The sequence below is a fragment of the Canis lupus genome, chromosome 7, assembly GCF_003254725.2.
Source record: "Canis lupus dingo isolate Sandy chromosome 7, ASM325472v2, whole genome shotgun sequence".
Taxonomy (NCBI): domain Eukaryota; kingdom Metazoa; phylum Chordata; class Mammalia; order Carnivora; family Canidae; genus Canis; species Canis lupus.
Window position 1 is genome coordinate 69198230 of NC_064249.1, and position 22622 is coordinate 69220851.

The 22622-nt window shown below is 33.7% G+C and overlaps 1 protein-coding gene across 13 annotated transcripts in view; it reads left to right on the forward strand.

The window, feature by feature from the left end:
• The window catches only part of SMCHD1 (structural maintenance of chromosomes flexible hinge domain containing 1), a 146596-nt gene that overhangs the window by 83828 nt on the left and 40146 nt on the right, over positions 1 to 22622 (forward strand). For all 13 annotated transcript variants that reach the window (XR_007411638.1, XR_007411639.1, XR_007411640.1 and 10 more), the window contains exons 29-37: positions 787 to 954; positions 4698 to 4823; positions 6965 to 7044; positions 7277 to 7434; positions 8893 to 9008; positions 10051 to 10115; positions 19736 to 19823; positions 20477 to 20608; positions 21142 to 21294. Coding sequence is in view for 6 of the 13 variants with exons in the window: in XM_049111828.1 (XP_048967785.1) it covers positions 787 to 954; positions 4698 to 4823; positions 6965 to 7044; positions 7277 to 7434; positions 8893 to 9008; positions 10051 to 10115; positions 19736 to 19823; positions 20477 to 20608; positions 21142 to 21294 (1086 nt within the window). In the remaining 7 variants the exon portion in view is untranslated. The remainder of the gene's footprint in view (positions 1 to 786; positions 955 to 4697; positions 4824 to 6964; positions 7045 to 7276; positions 7435 to 8892; positions 9009 to 10050; positions 10116 to 19735; positions 19824 to 20476; positions 20609 to 21141; positions 21295 to 22622) is intronic.

Genomic DNA, 22622 nt, shown 5'->3' on the forward strand with positions numbered 1-22622 from the left:
GTTGTTTGAGAATGTAAAACATGAAATTTTAAATCTGATTTTTAAAAATCTGATGGAATAGATTTGTACTCAGAAATTTAAGATGACAAAGTTAGTAATGGTCATTGTTAAAATATGAATGGTATAGTTCTCCTGCCAGTATGGAATTAGTTTTTATCATTCAATCACATTGCAGAAATTATAGGGTAGTTTCATTGATTCTCATTAACATGATGTGAACCAGCGATTGAGCAGTAACAAATCAAAGCCCCTACCTTCTTGGAGATCACTTTATAATGGGAAGAGCACACAGCAGGTAAGAAGTGAGTGATAAGAAAAATAAAATGGGGTAATGAAAACAGTGCCATTATGTGGGGTGGTCAGAGAAGACCCTCTAATCATGGTAACCTGTATGAGAGATAAAAAGAGAGGTCATGTAGGTTGGTAAAGAATTTTGTAAATAGTAGGAAAGAACAACTGCAAAGGGTATTAAACCAGCATATGCTACTTGGGGAATAAAAAGACCATATAAATAAGAAGGACATTAGAAAAATATAAGGTGAAAGGACATAGCCAGAACCTTTTAGATCTCTCCCTCACAAAAAAGAAATTCAGTTTCACTTCTCAAGGAAATGAATTTCATAGTGTGCCAGTATTGGTATGTGTCCAAGGTATTTGTCATTGTTTTATGCAGAAATATATCTATATGCATCTTGGTAAATTACAAAATTTTCTTTTTTTCTTTCTTTTTTTTTTTTTAATTAAGCATAATATCCTGTCTTTTCTCAACCTACTTTTCTTCACTAGGAAAATACACAAAGTATAAGTGTAAAAGGCATCAAATTTATTCCAGGCCCTCCTGGAAATAAGGATCTTTGTTTTACTTGGCGTGAATTTTCTGACTTTATTCGAGTGCAGCTAATTTCTGGACCACCAGCAAAAGTTCTCCTTATAGACTGGCCAGAATTAAAGGAGGTAAGTAACTCTCTGCCTTGATTAAAAATTTATTATCACATGGCTTATTACTTTCAGATTGTCAGTGGATCAGCATAGATATATTTTATTGTCAAAGTAATAACATAGCAATAGTAATAATAACAAAAGGACAAAATAATATTATTCTGAATACTTCATTAGTTAATTCATCACTTGTGTTCTCATTTGTTAAAAAATAGTGTAATACTTATGAATACTATGTAATGTGCAGAATTGTTGATCACTAGATTGCATACCTGAAACCAGTGTAACACTGTATGATAATTTTACTGGAATTCTAAGTTTATTTTATTTTTTATTTTTCTTAAAGACTTTATTTATTTATTAATGAAAGACACAGAGGGAGAGAGGCAGAGACATAGGCAGCAAGAGAAGCAGGCTCCATGCAGGAAGCCTGATGTGGGACTCAATCCTGGGACTTCAGGATCATGCCCTGGGCCGAAGGCAGGCGCTCAACTGCTGAGCCACCCAGGGACCCCTGGAATTCTAATTTTAAAAAAATTTTTTTTAAATATTGTAATTCACACCTTTAAAATTTTACTGCAGAAATTTATAAATCTGTAAAAGTGAAAATAGCATAATGAACCCCCAGTTTCAACAGTCACTATTTTTTCCCAATTTTGTTTCATTATTCTGTCTTACTATCTTAAATGTTTGCTCTGGAGTTTGAGAAGTATGCCTTTCTATGCAGGTAGTTAAATCTTAAATACTGATTATGCAAATGTCTGTTAAATGTGTTGAATTTTTAACAAATGTTTAGAATTCCGATTTTAAAAAGTTTAGATTTTGGTATTTGTTTTTGGTCTAACAGGGCCTTTACCTGTTGGTATGAAAGCTTACATTATTTTCTAAAGGGAAATGAGCTTATATCACCATGGTAATGAATGAAATTATGCTATTAAAGGAGAGGATCATCTAAGAAAAGTTTACATTACCTGTACCCTAGTTTGAGATTGCCCTTTTTGATTTGTGAGTTTAAAATAACAAGTGATGACAGTGAGCATTAAGAATTTTTTTCTGTGATATTGTGTCAACTGAAGAGTTTTACTGAAAAGCCAGTGCATTTATTTTTATCTAGGAGCATTTATACTACATAAATTAATATGTTCTTTGTGCCCAGTAATGTCAATAAAGGATTTGTTTATTATGTTATGAAATAATTTTTTACCTTTGAGGTGGAAAAATGTTGGCATGTCCATCTTTTAATATGATTTTGTGTTGAGGAATGTCAAAAATAATGATAGCTTAACTCAAATTTCTTAAAAGATTAATTTGTAGACCGTAGAAATCCAGAAATTTTTAAGACAAACCAATTTCTTGTTCTGTCACAGATATATATATGTAGATAAGGCTATAAAAGTAATCATTGAATATCTCATCTTCCTAAAATTTCCTAATTAATTCTTGACCCACTTTCCCCCTAAGCAGGATGTGAAGTGGAAAAGGGGAACTGATTTGCCAACTAGCTGATAAATAGACAAAAATATACATAAATGTTATATATTTTTCTCATTTAACCCTAACATGATGTATTATTATCATTCTTATTTTATAAATGAAGAAACTGAAATCCTGAAACATTAAATTCCATGCCAATACTAAAAAGTGGCAGAGGGCAGATTTGTATTTATGAACATTCGATTTCGGATACTAGCTTTTTCCACTTTTTCCCAGATAACTTTATGACTAAAAGTGTGGACTATAAGCTATTTTTAAAGAATATTCTTGGGCAGTCCCAGTGGCCCAGCAGTTTAGTGCCGCCTTCAGCCCAGGGCATGGTCCTGGAGACCTGGGATCGAATCCCACGTCAGGCGCCCTGCGTGGAGCCTGCTTCTCCCTCTGCCTTGTCTCTGCCTCTCTCTCTCTCTCTCTCTCTCTCTCTCTCTCTCTGTCTCTCTGTCTCTCTGTCTCTCATGAATAAATAAATAAAATCTTTTAAAAAAAAAAGAATATTCTTTAAAATTAGTCACTATTTGATGTATAGACAATTAACATGATTATGAATAAAGTACCACAGGGCAGCCTGGGTGGTTCAGTGGTTTGGTGCTTGCCTTCGGCCTGGGGCATGATCCTGGAGACCTGGGATCAAGTCCAGCATTGGGCTGTCTACATGGAGCCTGCTTCTCCCTCTACTTGTGTCTCTGCCTTTCTCTCTGGATCTCTCATGAATAAATAAATAAACTTAAAAAAAAAAAAAGGAATAAAGTACCAGGATATGTTTGCATTTGGAAACTGTCATCAGTTTTTTTTTTAATTTGGGCTTTTATTTATTTATTTATTTTTTAATTTACTTATGATAGTCACAGAGAGAGAGAGAGAGAGGCAGAGACACAGGCAGAGGGAGAAGCAGGCTCCATGCACTGGGAGCCCGATGTGGGATTCGATCCCGGGTCTCCAGGATCGCGCCCTGGGCCAAAGGCAGGCGCTAAACTGCTGCGCCGCCCAAGGATCCCTAATTTGGGCTTTTAATAAACTTTGGCAGATGGAATATAGTCAAGCATTTTAACCAAACTAGTCTCAAAGGCATCTTTTTTTTTTTTTTTTTTTTTTTTTTATTTATGATAGTCACAGAGAGAGAGAGAGAGAGAGAGAGAGAGAGAGAGAGGGGGGGCAGAGACATAGGCAGAGGGAGAAGCAGGCTCCATGCACCGGAAGCCCGACGTGGGATTCGATCCCGGATCTCCAGGATCACGCCCTGGGCCAAAGGCAGGCGCTAAACCGCTGCGCCACCCAGGGATCCCTCAAAGGCATCTTTTTTTAAAAAAAAATTAAGTTCTGCCTGAAACAGATTATTAATTTTTTTCCCACTTCTAGCAACCTCCTAATGTTATTTGTTAACCAACAACCTCCCTGTGATTGGAGAAAACACAGGGATCATTATTGACAGGAGATGATAAATCAGCTTTACTTTATCACTAGTTTGTTCTCTCCCATCTTCTTTTTTTTTTTTTTTAACTTTTAAAATCTGACATATTAGACTGGAACTTTATCAGGTTTCTCACTGAACAATGTGTTTCCTTTGATATGTTCAGTATTACTAGGTCAACAGGCAAATTCCCAGCATTACACAAGCCTCACATAAAGGAGGGAAAAAGCAGGAAGTATTTTAAACCAATAAGACTGTAGATTATCAGTGACTAGTCCTATTTAAGGAGCACTAGAAAGCTGTGTATTACTGCTTCATGTAGAATGGCAGAGTACTGACAATTGACAGAGGAGCTAAACTATAACAGCCAGTACTACATCTGAGAACCTAAGATAGGCTTTTATTTCCATTAAAGTCATTCTAATAAATAACTTAGGAATGTGTTAAAAGCCAGTAATGTTGGATGCCTGGGTGGCTAAGTGTTTGAGCTTCTGCCTTTGGCTCAGGTCCTGATCCCGGGGTCCTGGGATTGTGTCCCACATCAGGCTTCCTGCAGTGAACCTGCATCTCCCTCTACCTCTCTGTATCTTTCATAAGTGAGTAAATAAAATCTTTAAAAAAAAAAAAAAAAGCCAGTAATGTCAAATGCTGTTTTTTCTTTATTATATTGATAATTTCTATAGGAAGATGATCACTTGTGACATATAATTTGACTTTCAAAAGTTTAATTGATGACAGAAGCCACTTGTGACTAGAACAGAGATAAAAGTTAATCATTTAACATGTGTACAAGTAGTAATTACATTGTTTGGCACATATGTTTTAGTGCTTCTTAAAATACTTATATCTATTTTAGTCCATTCCAGTGATAAATGGAAGAGAATTACAGAATCCTCTCATTGTTCAGCTTTGTGATCAGTGGGATAATCCAGCACCTGTATCACAAGTTAAAATAAGTCTCATAAAAGCTAACAATTTAAAGGTAGGTTTTAAATATCCGTTACATAATTTTCTTCTACTTAAAATTTTGAGTTTTATTGTTATGATAGTGTTATTAGATGTCATATTTTTAAAAATATAGCCTTATATAACCTTTATTATTATTGTTTAGTTTAAATCAAAGATTTTTGATAATTATTTTTTTTTTCAGTTTTATTTATTTTTTTTTTTTTAATTTATTTTTTTATTGGTGTTCAATTTACTATCATACAGAATAACACCCAGTGCCCGTCACCCATTCACTCCCACCCCCCACCCTCCTCCCCTTCTACCACCCCTAGTTCGTTTCCCAGAGTTAGCAGTCTTTACGTTCTGTCTCCCTTTCTGATATTTCCCACACATTTCTTCTCCCTTCCCTTATTTTGAGGAAGTAAAGTTTTTATCTTGGAAGCAATGTAACAAGGGGCAACATTCTATAGTTATGACTGAGTGGTTATTACATAATAATAATATTTGAATTTCAGAATAGGATAAATAGATAACTCACCTGAGAAGGTGAGTAAGGCAAATAGAATGACCTGCAGTATGGGTTAAGGAACAAGTAATATTCAAAAACCTTACAAGCTGAGTCGTGTGAGTACCTGTCCTCTACATACTTACGGAGAGCTACCAGGGCCTGGGCATAGCTGGTACACTGATACCAAGTTGTATTTCTAGGGTATGGGGCAAGCATAAATATGGCCTTGTAACATTTGGGGGGTAAACATAGTGCTTGATACCAAGAAGTCCAAGATTAGGTACCACCTATTTGCATGAGCCATGGGATAGCCAGTTGTTTAGGTTCTGGTGGGCACTTCGCCTACTACAGAGTTGGAGGGCCCCCCATGAGGAAAAATAGGTGAAGCTGCCAGCTGCAAAGTTGTATTTTGACACAGACCCTCCTGTTGAAGAAAATTAATTTGTCCCAGTCAGGTTGTTACCCAGCAACATGGAAAGTTCCTGGGGTTATATTCAGCTGGGTTTAAGTATCCCTCTATAAACATTTTATAATTTTATTGGATGAAAACAGTTGATATTATGTAAATATTCAGTTCTCCATTAATTAGTTCAATAAGAATGCTAAGAGATTTCCAGGACCTGACAAGTTGATCTTCTATATCATTTGGAAGATTAAAGTGCCAAGAATGGCTTGTGATCCACATGAACTTATTTTCATAGTAAAATTCTTAAAGACTGTTTAAAGAGACTATGATATTGCTTGCTATACAACCTAAAATAGAAGCCTTGCTTTAGAAAAATGAGTTGAGAGTGGATCAGAGAGTAAATGAGATGGGTACAAATACAGGATTTTATTCTGTCATTTTGATATTCCTTCTCATTTTTGTGTAACTATTGCCTTTTTTGTTTGCATGTACCATAATTACCTAATTTTTAGGTTCCATTAAGCAGAAATAGGAATTAGGGCTTAGGAAAGAGTCTGATACTCTGCTACAACAGTTTACAAATTCACTTTTATTCTTAATATTTGCTTCTAGAAGAGAAACTGATTATTTTTTTGCCACAAATAAGAATATTATTTTAGTTTCTAGAGAAGCATTTGTAGAAAGCTGAGAGATTTTTCTAACCAATGATTAGTACCATTGATTCTTAGTCATTTGAAAGTAAACTTTGGTCATCACTGAGAGAGTCATAACTGCAACAGATACAAGAAGCACATCTGAGTAAACAGCGAGAAAGATGAAATAACAGTATATAGTATTACATACTATTATACTGTAGTATAATAGTAGTATTACGATGCCTTGGCTTAAACATGTATTTATGTTTATTTCACCTGTGCCATTCTCTTCAACCCCCAGTTTTGGAATATGCCTTCAGTGTTTATATAACCAAACTTCACTTGAAATATGAATGTTATTGAAACAGTGAACATTGAATTCCGCAACTTAATAACAGAAATACACTAAATTGTAGTTTAATCGGTAAAGATAAGTGATTATTGTCCTTTGGGTTATGTAATTATGTACCACGTTATTTCTACTAGTTCAGATTAGGACATTAAAGATTTTAAAAGTGTGTGCAAATGAAACTTTTAAAATAGTAATGGAGGAAAGGAACATTGTAATAGAGGAAAATAATTTGATCTCTAGAATTTTCTAATTTACTGTTTTGTTTTGTTTTTAGCTTACGCCTTCAAATCAACAGCATAAAACAGATGAAAGGGGCAGGGCTAATTTGGGAGTGTTCAGTGTTTATGCCCCTAGGTAAGAACCAAAAATTTGATAGTTGTTAGTATTATAGAGATTGATGTTTCTTATTCCTTGTTAAGGTTAAGAGTAATAATTAGCCTTCTATTTAGTGGAAGGAGATGGAACTAAACAGGAATAAAGAGGTTTTTTAAATGAGTTAAACTTTGTGTAAATTGTCTCAGAATTTTTAAGTTCTAACTAATGTAATTTGAACCCTTTGTCTGTTTTTTTCCCCTCTCCCTGTTAGAGGAGAACATATGATGCATGTTAGAGCCATCTATAACAAGAATATCATAGAAGGACCTATAATTAAGTTAATGATTCTTCCAGACCCTGAAAAACCTATTCGTCTCAATGTTAAATATGACAAAGATGCTTCCTTTCTAGCAGGGGGTATTTTCACTGGTGAGTAAGTGACAAATTTCAAATAAATTTGTAATGATAATTTGCTTTTTACATTAAAGGAATAAGTTATCTTCTATGTTAGGCATAATAAAAAAAAAAAAAAAAACAAGCCTGTGATAGTCTTTTAAATGGCAAAGAAAGTACGTTTGTCTTAGTTTTGTTTTCTTTCATCTCTGTGTCCTATATTCATTCCCCTTAATGGTTAAGAATAAACTGAAAGTTTCTACATAAACTGAGAGCCTGTTGTAATTGAGTTTGTAAATGTTCATTCACTGGATTTGAAGCTCTGCAAAAGTTCTGCCATTTAGCAATGGCAAGAAATATGGGGGCTCTACTAAATAGGTTGTAATGTCATCTTCAACCAAATAATTAGAACTAGGATTGCTTAACTTAATTTGAAAATACATCACATCAGAATTTATGATTAAAGATGCTCTAGAACAAATTGGGCTCTTAGACCTCAATGGAAATTGTCATATTCATTATTGGAACTGTCTAATGCAAAAGACTCTTAAGCAAATAATTTCAGTGGAGTGCGGCAGGTGCCAAGTCAATAGGAAATGGTATTTATTACCATTACCATTGAAGACCTCTGTTTTCTTGAATGGATAAATTCCTATACATAATTATAAAGAATAGAAACAAGCAGAGCAAAACATTTAGAATAGAAAATTAATCATTTTTAATAAGTTACATATATACAACTTTTATAATCATAATTATGAATCTGTTTTGGGTGATAAGACCTATTTCCTGTGATTAAAAAAGTAAATCTATCATATGGGTACCAAATGAATGATAAACATAAGGGGAATACTATATGTAATAATAGTTTAGCTACCCTATGCTATTAAAAATCATGAGAGAGGGACGCCAAGGTGGCTCAGTTGTTGAGTGTCTGCCTTTGGTGGCTCAGGGTGTGATCCCGGAATCCCGGGATTGAGTCCCCTATCGGGGTCCCTACATGGAGCCTGCTTCCCCTCCCTCTGCCTGTCTCTGTCTCTGTCTGTCTGTCTCTCTCTCTCTCTCTCTGTATCTCTCGTGAATAAATAAATAAAATCTTTTTAAAAAAATCATGAGAGAAAATAAACACTATATTCCCAAAATATATAAAGCATAAGGATTTATGACCAGTTGCCTTAAACCTAGGTTTAATATGAGTATCCAGTCTAACCTTTGGTCTTGCCTAGTAATTTTATAGCATTACAGACTGAAAATAAGACAATGGACTAGTAATAGCAAAGATGTATGTGTTACATTTCTGGAGGAGACTTAGCACTAGAGAGAGTTGTCTGTTTTGATTAGTACATTTTTATAGACATGATTGGGGAATGCTGATTGTTTTCTTCAGAATTTCATTATTAATATTTAAACAAGATATATAGTTTAAGACATAGAGTTATTTAACCAAATCCATTAAATGGACTAGAAAATAATTTTTAATATTCATCATGACAGATTTTATGATTACTGTTATTTCTGAAGATGACAGTATCATTAAAAATATTAATCCAGCACGTATCTCCATGAAAATGTGGCAGCTGTCTAACAGTGGGAACCGACCACCAGCAAATGTGAGTTCTGGAAAGCATTATCAAAGTTTAAACTAGCTCTTACATTTAACTTAAAATTAAATGTACTTAAAATTAAATATACTAGAGAACTAGACATTAACCTGCATCATCACTTGAGATTTTAAAAATATATCAGTATGTCTCAAAATTAAGTGTTGGTGCCTTTCGAAAAAAGCAGCCTACATTGTGATATTTCTTAAACTTTTAAGCTATATTACACTTTAAAATTATCTGAAGGACAGTGGCATAGGGCAAAAAGCCATTGAATACCACTAAGAGATAATATTGACAATGAGATAGTAAAGAGATATGATTGATACACTTGCAGGATAGAGAAGGGGGGTGGAGTGATGAGAACAGTTTGAGGTCTAAAAGAGCACAGTCCAAAAGAAATATAATACAAGTCCCACATGATATTTATATTTTTCTAGTTACAACATTAAAAATGTAAAAAGAAAAATTTTAATTTAATTTTAACCTAACATCAAATTACTATTTCAGTGTATACTCAGTTTTTAAAATTTATTAATGAGATTTTACATCCATATATGTTACTAATTCTTTGAAATTTCCTGTGTATTTTATGCTTGTACCCATCTCTTTTTGAACCAGATATGTTTCAGTTGCTCAGTAGCCACATGGAGCTATTGGCTACCATATTGGACAGTGTGAACCTAAAATTGAAAGCTAAAGCATATTAGAGTGTCTTAATTTAACAATGCCTTTCAGGATTTATGATTCATTTTAATTATGTGTTTAGGAAACTAGCTTCCTAGATTTATACTGTCCCATCAAGCAGCTGTTACCTTAAAACTGTGTCACCACCATGGAGATCTATTTTGTGCCCTTTAATAATGGTATATCATCATGACTTATCCCATTATTAAATTTTAAAATGCATGTAAAGATATGTATGTATTTATAAATCCAGATGTGATCTGTATTTGCATTTGGGAAAGATAATATAAAGTTTCATCCTGAATATACTATATGTTAAATGTGATTTCTCCTTCCCCCACCTTCACCCCTATTTCCTTTCTAGGCAGAAACATTTAGTTGTAATAAAATAAAAGATAATGACAAGGAAGATGGCTGTTTCTACTTCAGGTATTTCTCAAATCATTTGATTTTTTTGTGCATAATGTTTACAAAGTGATTTCAGCCTTGATGGTACTTGTCTGCTCAACTTGGGAAAAATAGTTTATGATTGAAAAGAATATGTTTGTATCTCTTAATTTTTCTCAGGAAGTATTTTGAGAAAATGTGTATATTATTTGTAAGCTTTGTAAAATGGTTTGGGGAGAGACTTGTGATAGTTATATTAGCTTTCAAAACAATTAAAGTCATCAAAAAAATAACATTGTCAGAGCACTTTATGTTATTATATAGGAGGTTTCTGTAGTTCAGAGCTTAAATGTTATGAAATAAAACACATTGAACTAGTTTTTTATGGTTTAACTATATGACTTTAAATTTAATTCACTTGAATTTTTGTTTCTCTGTTCTAGACTTCTACTTTGAAATAGGAAAATTGGTTTTGAATAGACTATGTCCAGGATTTCTTTCATTTATTTTTAAATGAGAAATGTTCTTTTAACTTTTAGACTAAGTTTTGTTTCTTCAAATATATTAGTCTCTTAAATCATGTAGAAAACAAAAAATGCGGTTATAAACATTGTTACAATAATACTGGCATTTATCATTGCCTGTGTATTTACCTTTATTGAGATCTTTGTTTCTCCATGTAGTTTCAAGTTATTGTCTGTTCTTTCATCTTACTCTGTAGTATTTCCTTGAACATTTCTTACAGGCCAGGTCTAGAAGTAATGAACTCACTTAGCTTTTGTTTATCTGAGAATGTCTTAATGTTCCCCTCACTTTCTTTTTTTTTTTTTTTAAGATTTTATTTATTTATGAGACAGAGAGAGATAGAGAGGCAGAGACACAGGCAGAGGGAGAAGCAGGCTCCATGCAGGGAGCCTGATGTGGGACTCGATCCCGGGTCTCCAGGATCACGCCCTGGGCCAAAGGCGGCGCTAAACCTTTGAGCCACCGAGGCTGCCCTCCCCTCACTTTTCAAGGGCAGTTTTGCTGGATATAGGATTCTTGGCTGACAGTATATTTTTTTAAAGCACTTTGAATATTGGTCCATTGCCTTCTGGCCTCTAGACTTCCTGATGAGATATCTGATCAGTTTCTTGAGAATCCCTTGTGTGTAATGATTCACTTCTCTCTTACTGCTCTCCATATTCTTGTCTTTGCCTTTTGAAATACTCTCTCTCTTCCCCTGGTGAGAGGATACTTGCTGGTGTCCTAAAGGTCCCTCAGGTTTTGTTCACTTTTATTCAGTTCTTTTTCCTTTCTGTTCTGTAGACTATGATATCCATTATCTTCAGATTTAGTAAGTCTTTCTTCTTCTACTCAACTCTGCCTTTGAATACCTGTACTGAAATTTTCACTTCAATTACTGTATTTTTCAGCTCCAGAATTTGTTTTTGGTTTCTTGTCGGCTTTTCTGTTTATTGATACTTCCATTTTTTCCCTATACCACTTTGATTTTCTCCACATGTTGCTTCAGTTCTTTGAGCATCTTTACAATAGGTGTTTGTTGTGTTTTGTTGTTGTTGTTAGAGAAAGAGACGGGAGAGTACAAGTTGAGGGTTAGGAGCAGAGGGAGAGGGAGAGACAGTATTTGAAGAATGGCTGGAACTACCCAAGTCTAGTTTTTATTTATTTATTTATTTTATTAAAGATTTTATTTATTTATTCATGAGAGATACATAGAGAGGGGGCGAGGTGCAGAGACACAGGCAGAGGGAGAAACAGGCTCCATGCAGGGAGCCCAACGTGGGACTTGATCCCAGGTCTCCAGGATCAGGCCCTGGACTGAAGGCGGCACTAAACCACGGAGCCACCTGGGCTGCCCCCAAGTCTAGCTTTTAAAATAAAAACCTCAAGACCAAGAAATAGCAAAAGTGTCCGCCATTCATAGGAAAAAAACAAGTCAGCCAAAGCTGTTCCTGAAAACCCTGATGGCAAACATACTAGACAGGGACTTAAGAAACACTATCTTAGCTCAGAGTTGTAGGATTGAGCCCCACGTTGGGCTCTGCACTCACCCAGGAGTCTGCTTGAGATTCTTCCATTTCCTTCCCCCTCTACACCTCCCCCTGCTTGCTCTTTCAATCAATTCAATCGGTCAATCTTAAACAAAAATCTTTGCTGTGTAGGCAGATGGGCAAAATAGGGAAAGGATATTGAAAGGTGCAAACTTGCAATTATAAAATAAAACATTAGGATGCAGTCTATAGCTTAGAGGATATATATAATTAATAGGTATTTACATTAATATGCAAATACTTTGTACAGTGATGGTAGCAAGTTTTATTGTGGTGGTAGTCGCTTTTTTATATGTATAAATGTTGAGTCACTGTGTTGTACCTCTGAAACTAATATAATAGTGTATGTCGACTGTATTTCAATTTAAAAAATTAAATTTAAAAAGTGGTTAAAAGGAAAGATTTTTAAAAATCATGTACATTGTCAATTATACAAATAAAATATATTTCCATATATTAGGTATATTTGAATACATGAAAATATTTGCATTCTTAATGTGTGTCAGTCACTGTGTTTGGTGTTCTGCATATAATCTCAACTTTTTAACCTTTAAAAACAAATAGAAAATTCATAAACTTAAAAAGATATGCAGTTTTATGACTTCTCCCAAAGTGAATTTCTGTACAACCACTACTGAAGTCAAGTGCCAGGACCTGGGAAGCCCCACCTTGTGCCCCTCCCAATCATTACCTGCTTCCTTCCTGCTACACGTACACACACACTCACACACTAAACTCTCTCCTGAGTTGGTTTTCTTTGCATCCCCAAATTCTTCAGTTGTGCCCATTTTTAAACTCCATATGTACTATCTTTTGTATACAAGTTCTTGGAGGATCCCTGGTGGCGCAGCGGTTTAGCGCCTGCCTTTGGCTCAGGGCGCGATCCTGGAGACCTGGGATTGAATCCCACGTCGGGCTCCCAGTGCATGGAGCCTGCTTCTCCTTCTGCCTATGTCTCTGCCTCTCTCTCTCTCTCTCTCTCTCTCTGTGTGTGTGTGTGTGTGTGACTATCGTAAATAAATAAAAATTAAAACAAAAAAACAAGTTCTTTCAGCATTATAACTTAATCTTTTTCATGGCTTGTAGCTATAAATTCATTTATTTTCATTGCTGGATAATTGCTAGATCTTACATTATGTGTATGTTTAACTTTATTAGCTGGTGCCAAGAAGTTTTTCAAAGTGTTTATGACCATTTATACTCCTACCAGCAGTTATGAAAGTTCCCATTCTACATTCTCCCCAACAGTTGGTTTTATCAGTCTTTTCTGCTTTGCTTCTTATGGGTATGTAGTGATATTAAGTTTAGTTTTGTGTTTCTCTTTTCATAGTGTATTTATTGGCCATTTGGATAACCTTTTGTGAAGTGCCATTATGGCTTATCAGTTTTTCTGTGGAGTTTTCTTTTTCATATTAATTTGTAGCAGTTCTCTATATATTCTGGGGATAAGCCTTTTGTTAGACATCTTTGCCTATTCCATTGCCTTGCTTTTGGACTGTATGATATCTTGAACAGAAGTCCTTATTTTTTAATATAATCAAACTTGTTAATCTTCTCCTTTTTAGGTAGCCCGTTTAATGTCCTTAAGAAGTAATTTCCTTACATTTAAGCCTTGAAGCTATTCTGTATAATTGTGTTGAGGGTTCCTGAGACCACCCCAGGTTTGATGATTGATTTGGAGGACTCACAGAAGTCTATTTATAGTCAGACATCTATGATTTATTACAGTGAAAGGATACAAAGCAAAATCAGGAAAGGGAAAAGATGCATTGGGCAATGTCCAAGGGAAAACATACACAAATTTTCAAGGGTTCTTTCCCAGTGAAGTCACACAGGACTTGTTTAATTGCCCAACAAGTTATGATAACACGTTAAAAATGCTGCCAACCAAGGTAATTTTATCAGAGAACTAGCACTCAAGAGTTTTTTAGGCGGCTAGTCGTATAAGGGTCCTCTGCCTGCGCATATCAGAATTCAGATTCCCAGAAGGAAAGCAACAGTTTGTCATAAGCCATATTATTTGTAGAAACAGTTTAAGCTTTGTGAATCACTCTTAGCAGTTAATGGTGGGAACCTTTCTAAAATCTGAGTTCACAAATGCTAACCAAAGGCTAAGCTTGTGAGCAGGGCTTTGCATCTACTTTGTTAACTTTTTTTTTTTTAATTAAGTAATCTCTACACCCAGCGTGGGGCTCAAACCCATGACCCTGAGATCAGTAGTTGCGTACTCTTCTGTTGCAACCAAGCACTCCTAACTTTGTAAAGTTTTTAAATTATAATTTGTACAGTTCTACTTGGAATTAATATTTTTTGGAATTAATATTTTTAATGAATGCTGTGAGTTATATTAAAAGTGGGCCATTTGTTTTTATGTATGTATAAAACTTTATAAACAGTTGTGGCTGCTTTATTTCTTGAGATCAATTTTTTGCAATGCCATCTTTTTTTTTTTTTTTTTTTTAATTTTTATTTATTTGTGATAGTCACAGAGAGAGAGAGAGAATGAGGCAGAGACACAGGCAGAGGGAGAAGCAGGCTCCATGCACCGGGAGCCCGACGTGGGATTTGATCCCGGGTCTCCAGGATCGCGCCCTGGGCCAAAGGCAGGCGCCAAACCGCTGCGCCACCCAGGGATCCCCCTGCAATGCCATCTTTAAATCCTATGTCCAAATATGTGTATATTTTACTCCATTTGATTTCTTTGCCTATTTCTCTATATTTTGCCATACCTTCTTGATAAGTTTGGTATCTTATAAAACAAGTCTGCTAACCTTGTTCTTCATGCGTATCTTGACCCTTTATTTTCCATATAAATTTTAGAATCAGATTATCAAATATTCAGTAACACAGCTTTAATAACAATATCTATTGGGGGGCACCTGGATGACTTAGTTGCCTAAGGATCTGCCTTCAGCTCAGGTCATGATCTCACGGTCCTGAGATCTAGCCCTGTGATGGGCTCCCTGCTCAAATGGGAGTCTGCTTGTCCTTCTCCCTCTGTGCCTCCCTGCCATTTGTGCTCTCTCTTGTTCACGTTCTCTCCCTCTCAAAATAAATAAAATCCTTAAAAAAAAATACTTGTTGGGATTTTTGTTTCAGTAAAAATTTGGGAAAATCTTACAATCTTACAGTATGTCATATTCCTCTATTTAAATTTCTTTATTTTCTCTTACATCATTTCATAAAATTTTGAAACAAGGTGTCATACATTTTTCCTTAGGTTAATTTTTAATTAGTTGATATCTTTTCCAGTTTTATTGAGATATAATTGACATATAATATTGTATTAAAGTATACAACATAATGATTTGAGAGATATATATCCATCCATCCATCCGGATGTATTCCATAGTAGTTTGGTTACTATCCATCACCTTAATAGCAACAATTTTTTTTCTTATATTGGATACTTTTAAGATTTACTCTTTTAACTTTCAAATAAACACTATAGTATTGTTAACTCTATAGTTACCATGCTATACATTACTTCCTCAGGACTTATTCTCCTTTTAACTGAAACTTTCCATCTCCCAGTCCCTGTCTCTGGCAATAATCAATCTCTTCTTTGTATCTACAAATTTGAGGTTTTTAGATTCTACATATGGGTGAAATAATAGAGTATTTGGGAAAAATACTAGAGTATTTATAATTTTCTGTCTTATTTCACTCAGCATAATGCCTAGATAATTAATATTTTGGATGCTATTTTAAACAACATCCTTTAAAGGGGTACTTGGGTGGCTCAACAGTTGGGTGGCTGCCTTTGGCTCAGGTCGTGATCCCAGGATCCGGGATCAAGTCCCACATCAGGCTTCTGCGAAGAACCTGCTTCTCCCTCTGCCTGTGTCTCTGCCTCTCTCTCACTCTCTCTCTCTCTCTCTCTGTGTGTGTGTGTGTGTGTGTCTCTCATGAATAAATAAATAAATCTTTTTTTAAAAAATCCTTTAAAATTTTTTTGTTGTTACTGAAATCTAGATGATTTGTGTTTACTCACATTGTAGCCAGCATCTCTCCTAGCCTCTTTAATTTCAGATTCTTTGAGATTTCAAAATATTTGCACATTCATGTCGGTGAATATATGATAGGTTGATTACTTTCTAGTCATTGTGCATTTTCTTTTTCTTGCCATACTGCAGTGGCTTGGACCTTCAGTAAAATGTTAAATAGACATGATGAGAGTGATCATCCTAATTTCATTCCCAATCCTGAATTTCATTTGTAGGTATCTTTATCAGACCGTTCTTTGTAATCATTAGTAAGAAAATTTTCTATTTATTATGAACTGACATTACATTTCATCACCTATTCAAGTAATATGTCATATTTTTGCTTTCTTTTTTAATGTACTGAGTTTTGCAGAACATTAATTTTCTGTATGTTCATTCAGCCAGTCTTGCATTACTGGAGTAAACCCAGTTTGATCATGGCCCATTACCAAAATGTGTTGGTGGATTTGTTTTGCTAATTGTTTGGAATTTTTACATTTACATTAATGGGTCAAGATTGCCTATACTATCTTATATATTCTTTTTAGGTTTGGAATCTAGGTCATATATGCCTTACTACAGTAACTGGGAGAAGTGGTCCCTAAGTCTTGGTTTATTTTCTGGATCTTGTGTGAGAGTTGTCATTATTTCTTCCTTAAATGTTTGGTAGATTTCATCAGTGAAGCCATCTATGCCTGGAGTTTAGGGGAGGAAGGTTGTACTTAATGGATTCAGTTCCTTCAAATTCAGCAGTTATGTGACTATTTGTATTTCCTGTGTCATCTCTGCTCAGTTTTGGTAACTTACAATTTTCAATTTGTCAGTCTTAGCTAAATTTTAAAAGTTGTTCACAATTTGTAGACTCTGTAGTTATCTCTCATTCAAATTATTTGTACTTTTGTTAATTGGTTAATCATACCTGGAGATGTAAATTTTGTAGGTCTTTCAAAGAACCAACTTCTGCCTTTTTAAAACTACTTGAGATTGGTTTTTTTTTTTTTTTTGAGATTAGTTATTTAACACATTTATTTTCAGCCTGTATATACATATATATGTATGTAAAGCTATAAATTTCCCAAGAGTTTTTACATTGTTATTTGGATCAAAATATGTTTTCATTTCTATTTTATTTTCATTTTCTGCCCATGGCTGTTTTTCAGAAGTGTACTGTTTAATTTCTAAATCATGGGATTTTCTTACTCTTTGTTATTGATTTCTAGATTAATTCTGCTATGGTCACAGAGCCTGCCTTGTGTAATTTCATTCCTGTGAAACTGACTGATAATTGTTTTTGTAATATGTGCATATGATCAGTTTTTGTAAACATATTCCATATAGTAGAAAATAATATGAGCTGCATGTAAAATAGTGTTATGTTCATTACTTCAAAATTTGGTAATTATTGTGTTTCAGTTTTCTGTAATTAAATTTTTTCTATGTATTTTAAACTTTGCCATGTATATGTATTTTAAAGCCGTGTGGTAAATTTCCCATTATGGGTGTGAATTTATTTTCCCTCTGAGTTCTGTTAGTGTTTACACATTTTAAGGCTGTGTTATTCTTTACATATAGACTTACATTATTATATTTTTCTGACACATTGAATTTGCTATCATTATGAAGTATCTACTTTTTTCTCTAGTGATGCTTGTTGCTTGGAAGTCTGCTTTCGTAACAGTATACCAACTTTCCACATAAGTGACATGCAGAAACCACTTTAGGGATCATGAGAATTAGTATTTGTATAAATATCTTTTTTCATTATTTTTGTGTCCTTATATTTTAAATGATCATTTATAGATGGCATAATGGGTTTTTTTAAATAATCTTTTTTTGTATATTTTTTATTGGAGTTCGATTTGCCAAAATATAGTATAACACCCAGTGCTCATCCCTTCGTTAATAATCCTTTAATTGAAAAGTTTAGATCTTAGAAATAATTACCAGAAGCACTTGTTTTTTACTCTACCTTACAGTTTTTCAGTTGATTCTACTATCATTTGTTCCTTTTCCTTTTAGATTTATTAAGTGTTTTTAGTTATCATGTGTTACTCTTTATTAACTTGGTCTTCTTATTCTCTAAATGATTCTTTTTTGAGAGGTTACAACATGCATAATTACATACTATACCGGTGTGTGATGACACTTTGCATTTTTTACCCTCTCCTTGGTCAATGCATGAATCTTAAAACACTTAAACACCATTCTCCCTCTTGCAACTTGGATGCCTTTGTTGTGTGTGTTAAATCTATCAATACATAATTATTTCATATAGTTAGTGTTCACGTAGCTTTATTAACTCATTTCTGAAGGTTTCTGTTAATCTTCAATTCAGGTTTTCCATCTAGGATCATTTTACATCTGAGAAGTTCTTTTAGTATTTATTACCTCTAGTGTACATCTGCTGATGATGAATTATCTCATTTTTACTTGAAAATATATCTATCACACCTTCATACTAGAATAGTATTTTTCTTGAAAATGATACTTTACTTTATATTGGCAGTTTCTTTCTTGCAGTACTTGTAAGCCAACCTTCGCTATCCTTTTATTTATGTTGAGAAGCTAGCTGTCATCCTTATTACTATTATTATTTTTAAGATTTATTTATTTGAGAGAGAGAGTGTGTGTGTCTGTGTGCACACGCGTGCGTGAGTCAGGGGAGAGGGAGAAGAGTCTTAAGCAGATGAGGGGCTCTATCCCAAGACCTTGAGATCACATGAGCCAAAACCATTAGTTGGTCCCTTAATAGCTGTACCACCCCTGTGCCCCAGCCTTACTATTATCTTGAAAAGTAATTATTTCTATTCTTTTTTGTTGGGTTCTGCTTATTCTTTCCCTCTTCTTTTTCTGGCATATTAGTTCTTACAATGTACTCTTTCATCCTCTTTCTATTTGCCATTCTTTATTGTCTCTCTTCTAGATATTTTCTTCTAAACTACCTTCAGTAACTGATATCTACTCAGTGTACCCAATTTGCTGTTAAATCCATCTTTCAATTATCAATTTCTATTCAGTATTTTTAGTGTTATTTGTTTTTTAAGGCCTAGTTCTCTGTTGGAATTTTCAGAATTTTCAATCCTGTCTGTAATTATGCTAAGAATCAGTAACCAGAGTTTATCAAAGCCTGTCTCAAGTTCCTTTTAGTCTGATTCAATGGGCTCTTATTTCTGTTGTTCTTATTTTTTGTTGTTTACCATACGTTTTGCTTATGAATATTTACAGAAATAATTTGAAGCCTAAAGTATTTTCTTTCTCCAGGTCAGGTTTACATTTGTTTCCGTTATCTGGGCCAGTAGCAGTCTGTTTTCTTTTCCATCCACATTCAGAGATTCATATGATTTAAAACTGAATTGTAAAAAAAAATAATAAATAAATAAATAAATAAATAAATAAATAAATAAATAAATAAATAAATAAAACTGAATTGTTTCTCCCTTGGGACCTAGGATAAAGCCTCATATTACAGGAAATATTTGTTGAATGAAGGCAAATATAGTGATAGTCATTCTTTTTTTATTCATTTACTTTTTGTAGAAGGAGTAGAAATGCTGATGTTTTGAATACCTTCCCTTTTTATTTAAAAGGTATCAGTAATCTTATCTCTTTCTTTCTAACATAGGGATAAAGCAATTCCTAACAAAGTGGGAACATACTGTATCCAGTTTGGTTTTATGATGGATAAAGCAAATATTCTTAACAGTGAACAGGTTTGCTTGCTCTTTTTATATACCGTAGTTAGCTTTACATTTTCTTGGTTAGTATAGGAATGAAATGGTTTTGTTTAAAAGTGAATTAATTATTGGATGCAGTTGATAATAAAAGTATAAATAATGCAAATTTCAGAAATATTAGACTATATTTAAAATAGGTTGATTAATATGACCTGATACTTAAGTTACTTTTCCATTTCTCTTTATTTTGAGGAGTTCAGTAAGCGTTTTAATGTGTATCATGGTATAGTTACTCCTATCAACCATACATGAAAAATTTTCAGTTAATAATATTTTATGTATTATAATTCTGAATAATGAAGTTTTCTGGATAATGAAGTTAAAGGTAATCTTGATATACATCATCTCCATTCAATATGTTAGTGTACTAAATGTCTAAAAATTACCTGTATTCCTAAATCTCCTAAATTTGCCCTTGGATGGCTGTTAACATTTGAAAATTTATCTCTGACAAATCTTTCTACTGAATTTTAGAAAATAAGTTGATTAGTTTTGGGTGATTAATGGAAATCTATCTTAGAAAGTAACATTACATTTTTTTAGTGTATGCTAGCATTATTTCTTGTCTTACTCTTAAATACTAAACCATTAATATATTGTTAATCACAAAGCTGCTTCTGTTTTGTAAGATTATAGTTGATGTTCTCCCTAATCAGCCTGTGAAGTTAGTGCCTAAAATCCAACCAGCTACACCAGCTGTTTCAAATGTTCGCTCAGTTGCCAGCAGGACCTTGGTCAGAGATTTACATCTTACTATTACGGTAATGTTTATTTACTTGCAAACTTGTAAAGAGTAACAAAAATTATTTTTGTTTTAGTGTGCAAAATAGTTCTTTATAGAGTCAGATACTAATTATTCAGTTTAAGGCTATAGAGAAAATTTGTGTGGATGAAATATTTATAAACACCTTTGTATTTTAATACCAAGTAGAACTGACTCAAAAATGCAGAAATTTGCCTGCCTTTCTTAATATATACGTTTCTTTAATCTCCTGTTTCCCATATGTTCTATGAATATGTGTGAGACAAATTGACTCCTCAGTGTCCATTTTACTGATGGGAAAGAAGGAAGTAATTATTTTTAAGAGCTCTGCTCTGATTGATCATAGTGAGCTCCTCAAAGCTTTTGATTACTGGAGGAGTAAGTAGCAATAGACCTGCCAAGAATATTAAGAAAAACATGTGACACTAGTAATGGGACTTGACCTTTGTGGAAAATTTTCCTAGTGGGATACTATGTTCTTGGTTTAATTTTACCAGTTCTTCTAATTCGTTTTTTATTGTTTCCTTGAAGGATGACTACAACAATCATACCGGAATTGATTTGGTTGGCACTGTAGTAGCTACCATTAAAGGATCTAATGAGGAAGATACAGATACACCACTCTTTATCGGGAAAGTGAGAACACTTGAATTTCCCTTTGTGAAAGGTTCAGCTGAAATCACGGTAATTTATTATGTCTTCTGGTAGATAACGTTACTAAGTCATTTAAACCACAGTGTTACAATACCTGTTCATTTGTATATATAGCTATGAAAATGTTATAAGTATAGCATTAGATTAAAAAGTGAGTGGAAATATTTTGTGATTTTGCTGTAAGCTATTACAAATTGAACTTGTGGGATTATTATTACTTTGGGCAAGAACCCCTTTTTCCCTGTGAATGTTCTCTCTGATTATAATGATTTTTGGCTTCAGTGATAATATATTTATGTATTCATATATTTAAAAGTTACCATTCTGTGGATAGAAGCAGAACATAACATAGCCAGGTAAAATGTATACATATCTAGAAAAACTTAACAAAGCAGCTTACCTTTGTTACCTTTTTTTTTCCAAAAGGGAAATATTTTTACTTGTATAAAAAATACACAGTACAAACACATAAACAATCACTGTTTTACCACTCTTCAGAGATAATGATGATTAGCAATTTAGTGACTTACTTTGCAGACTTTTCTGTACAAACACAAATACTGCACAGATACCCTATGTGTAGATGACTTATATACATGGGTGGGGGGTAAAATTTCATTAATAAAAATTTTTTATAAAATTTATAAAATTTTGCTTTTATAAAAATTCTTATTGGACACATCTTTGATGTATTTCTTCATCATTAAGTATAAACGTACACCATTGTATTAATGAACATAAATTTATTTGACCAATCCTAAGTGGAAATTTAGTTTTTCTTTCTTTTTTTTTTTAATTAGTTTCTTTCCAAAGCTTGTAGTTATCACTAGTGCTTTTTATCATGTTTCTTCTGTGTATATGCTTGCATAGTCTGATTATTTCCTTAAGAAATTACTAGAAGCCTAATTGGTGGCAGGATATGTTTATTTTAAGCCTTTTGGTCATTAGCTATTGCCAATTGCTGTTCAGTTTATAGTCCCACCACAAATTTGTGTATGTTTTTCATAATATTGCCAACTCTCAATATGAATAATTTTTAGAATTCTAACCCAAGTTTCTTATGTTTAAAAAAATACTTTGTTACCAGTAGGTTGAACATTTTTCTTGTTCTTGATCTTTTTAGGATTGTCTCTTGATGCTTTTTCTTTTGGAATGTTTATCATTTCCTTAACTTTATATTAAAGATATATATATTTTAAAGATTTTACTTATTTATTTATTTGAGAGAAAGAAAGAGAGCAGGGGTGGGGGAGAGGGAGAAGCAGGATCCCTGCTCATGCAGGGCTTGATACCAGGACCCTGAGATCATGACCTGAGCTGAAGGTAGACACTTAACCAAAGTCAGTCTCTATTGGAAG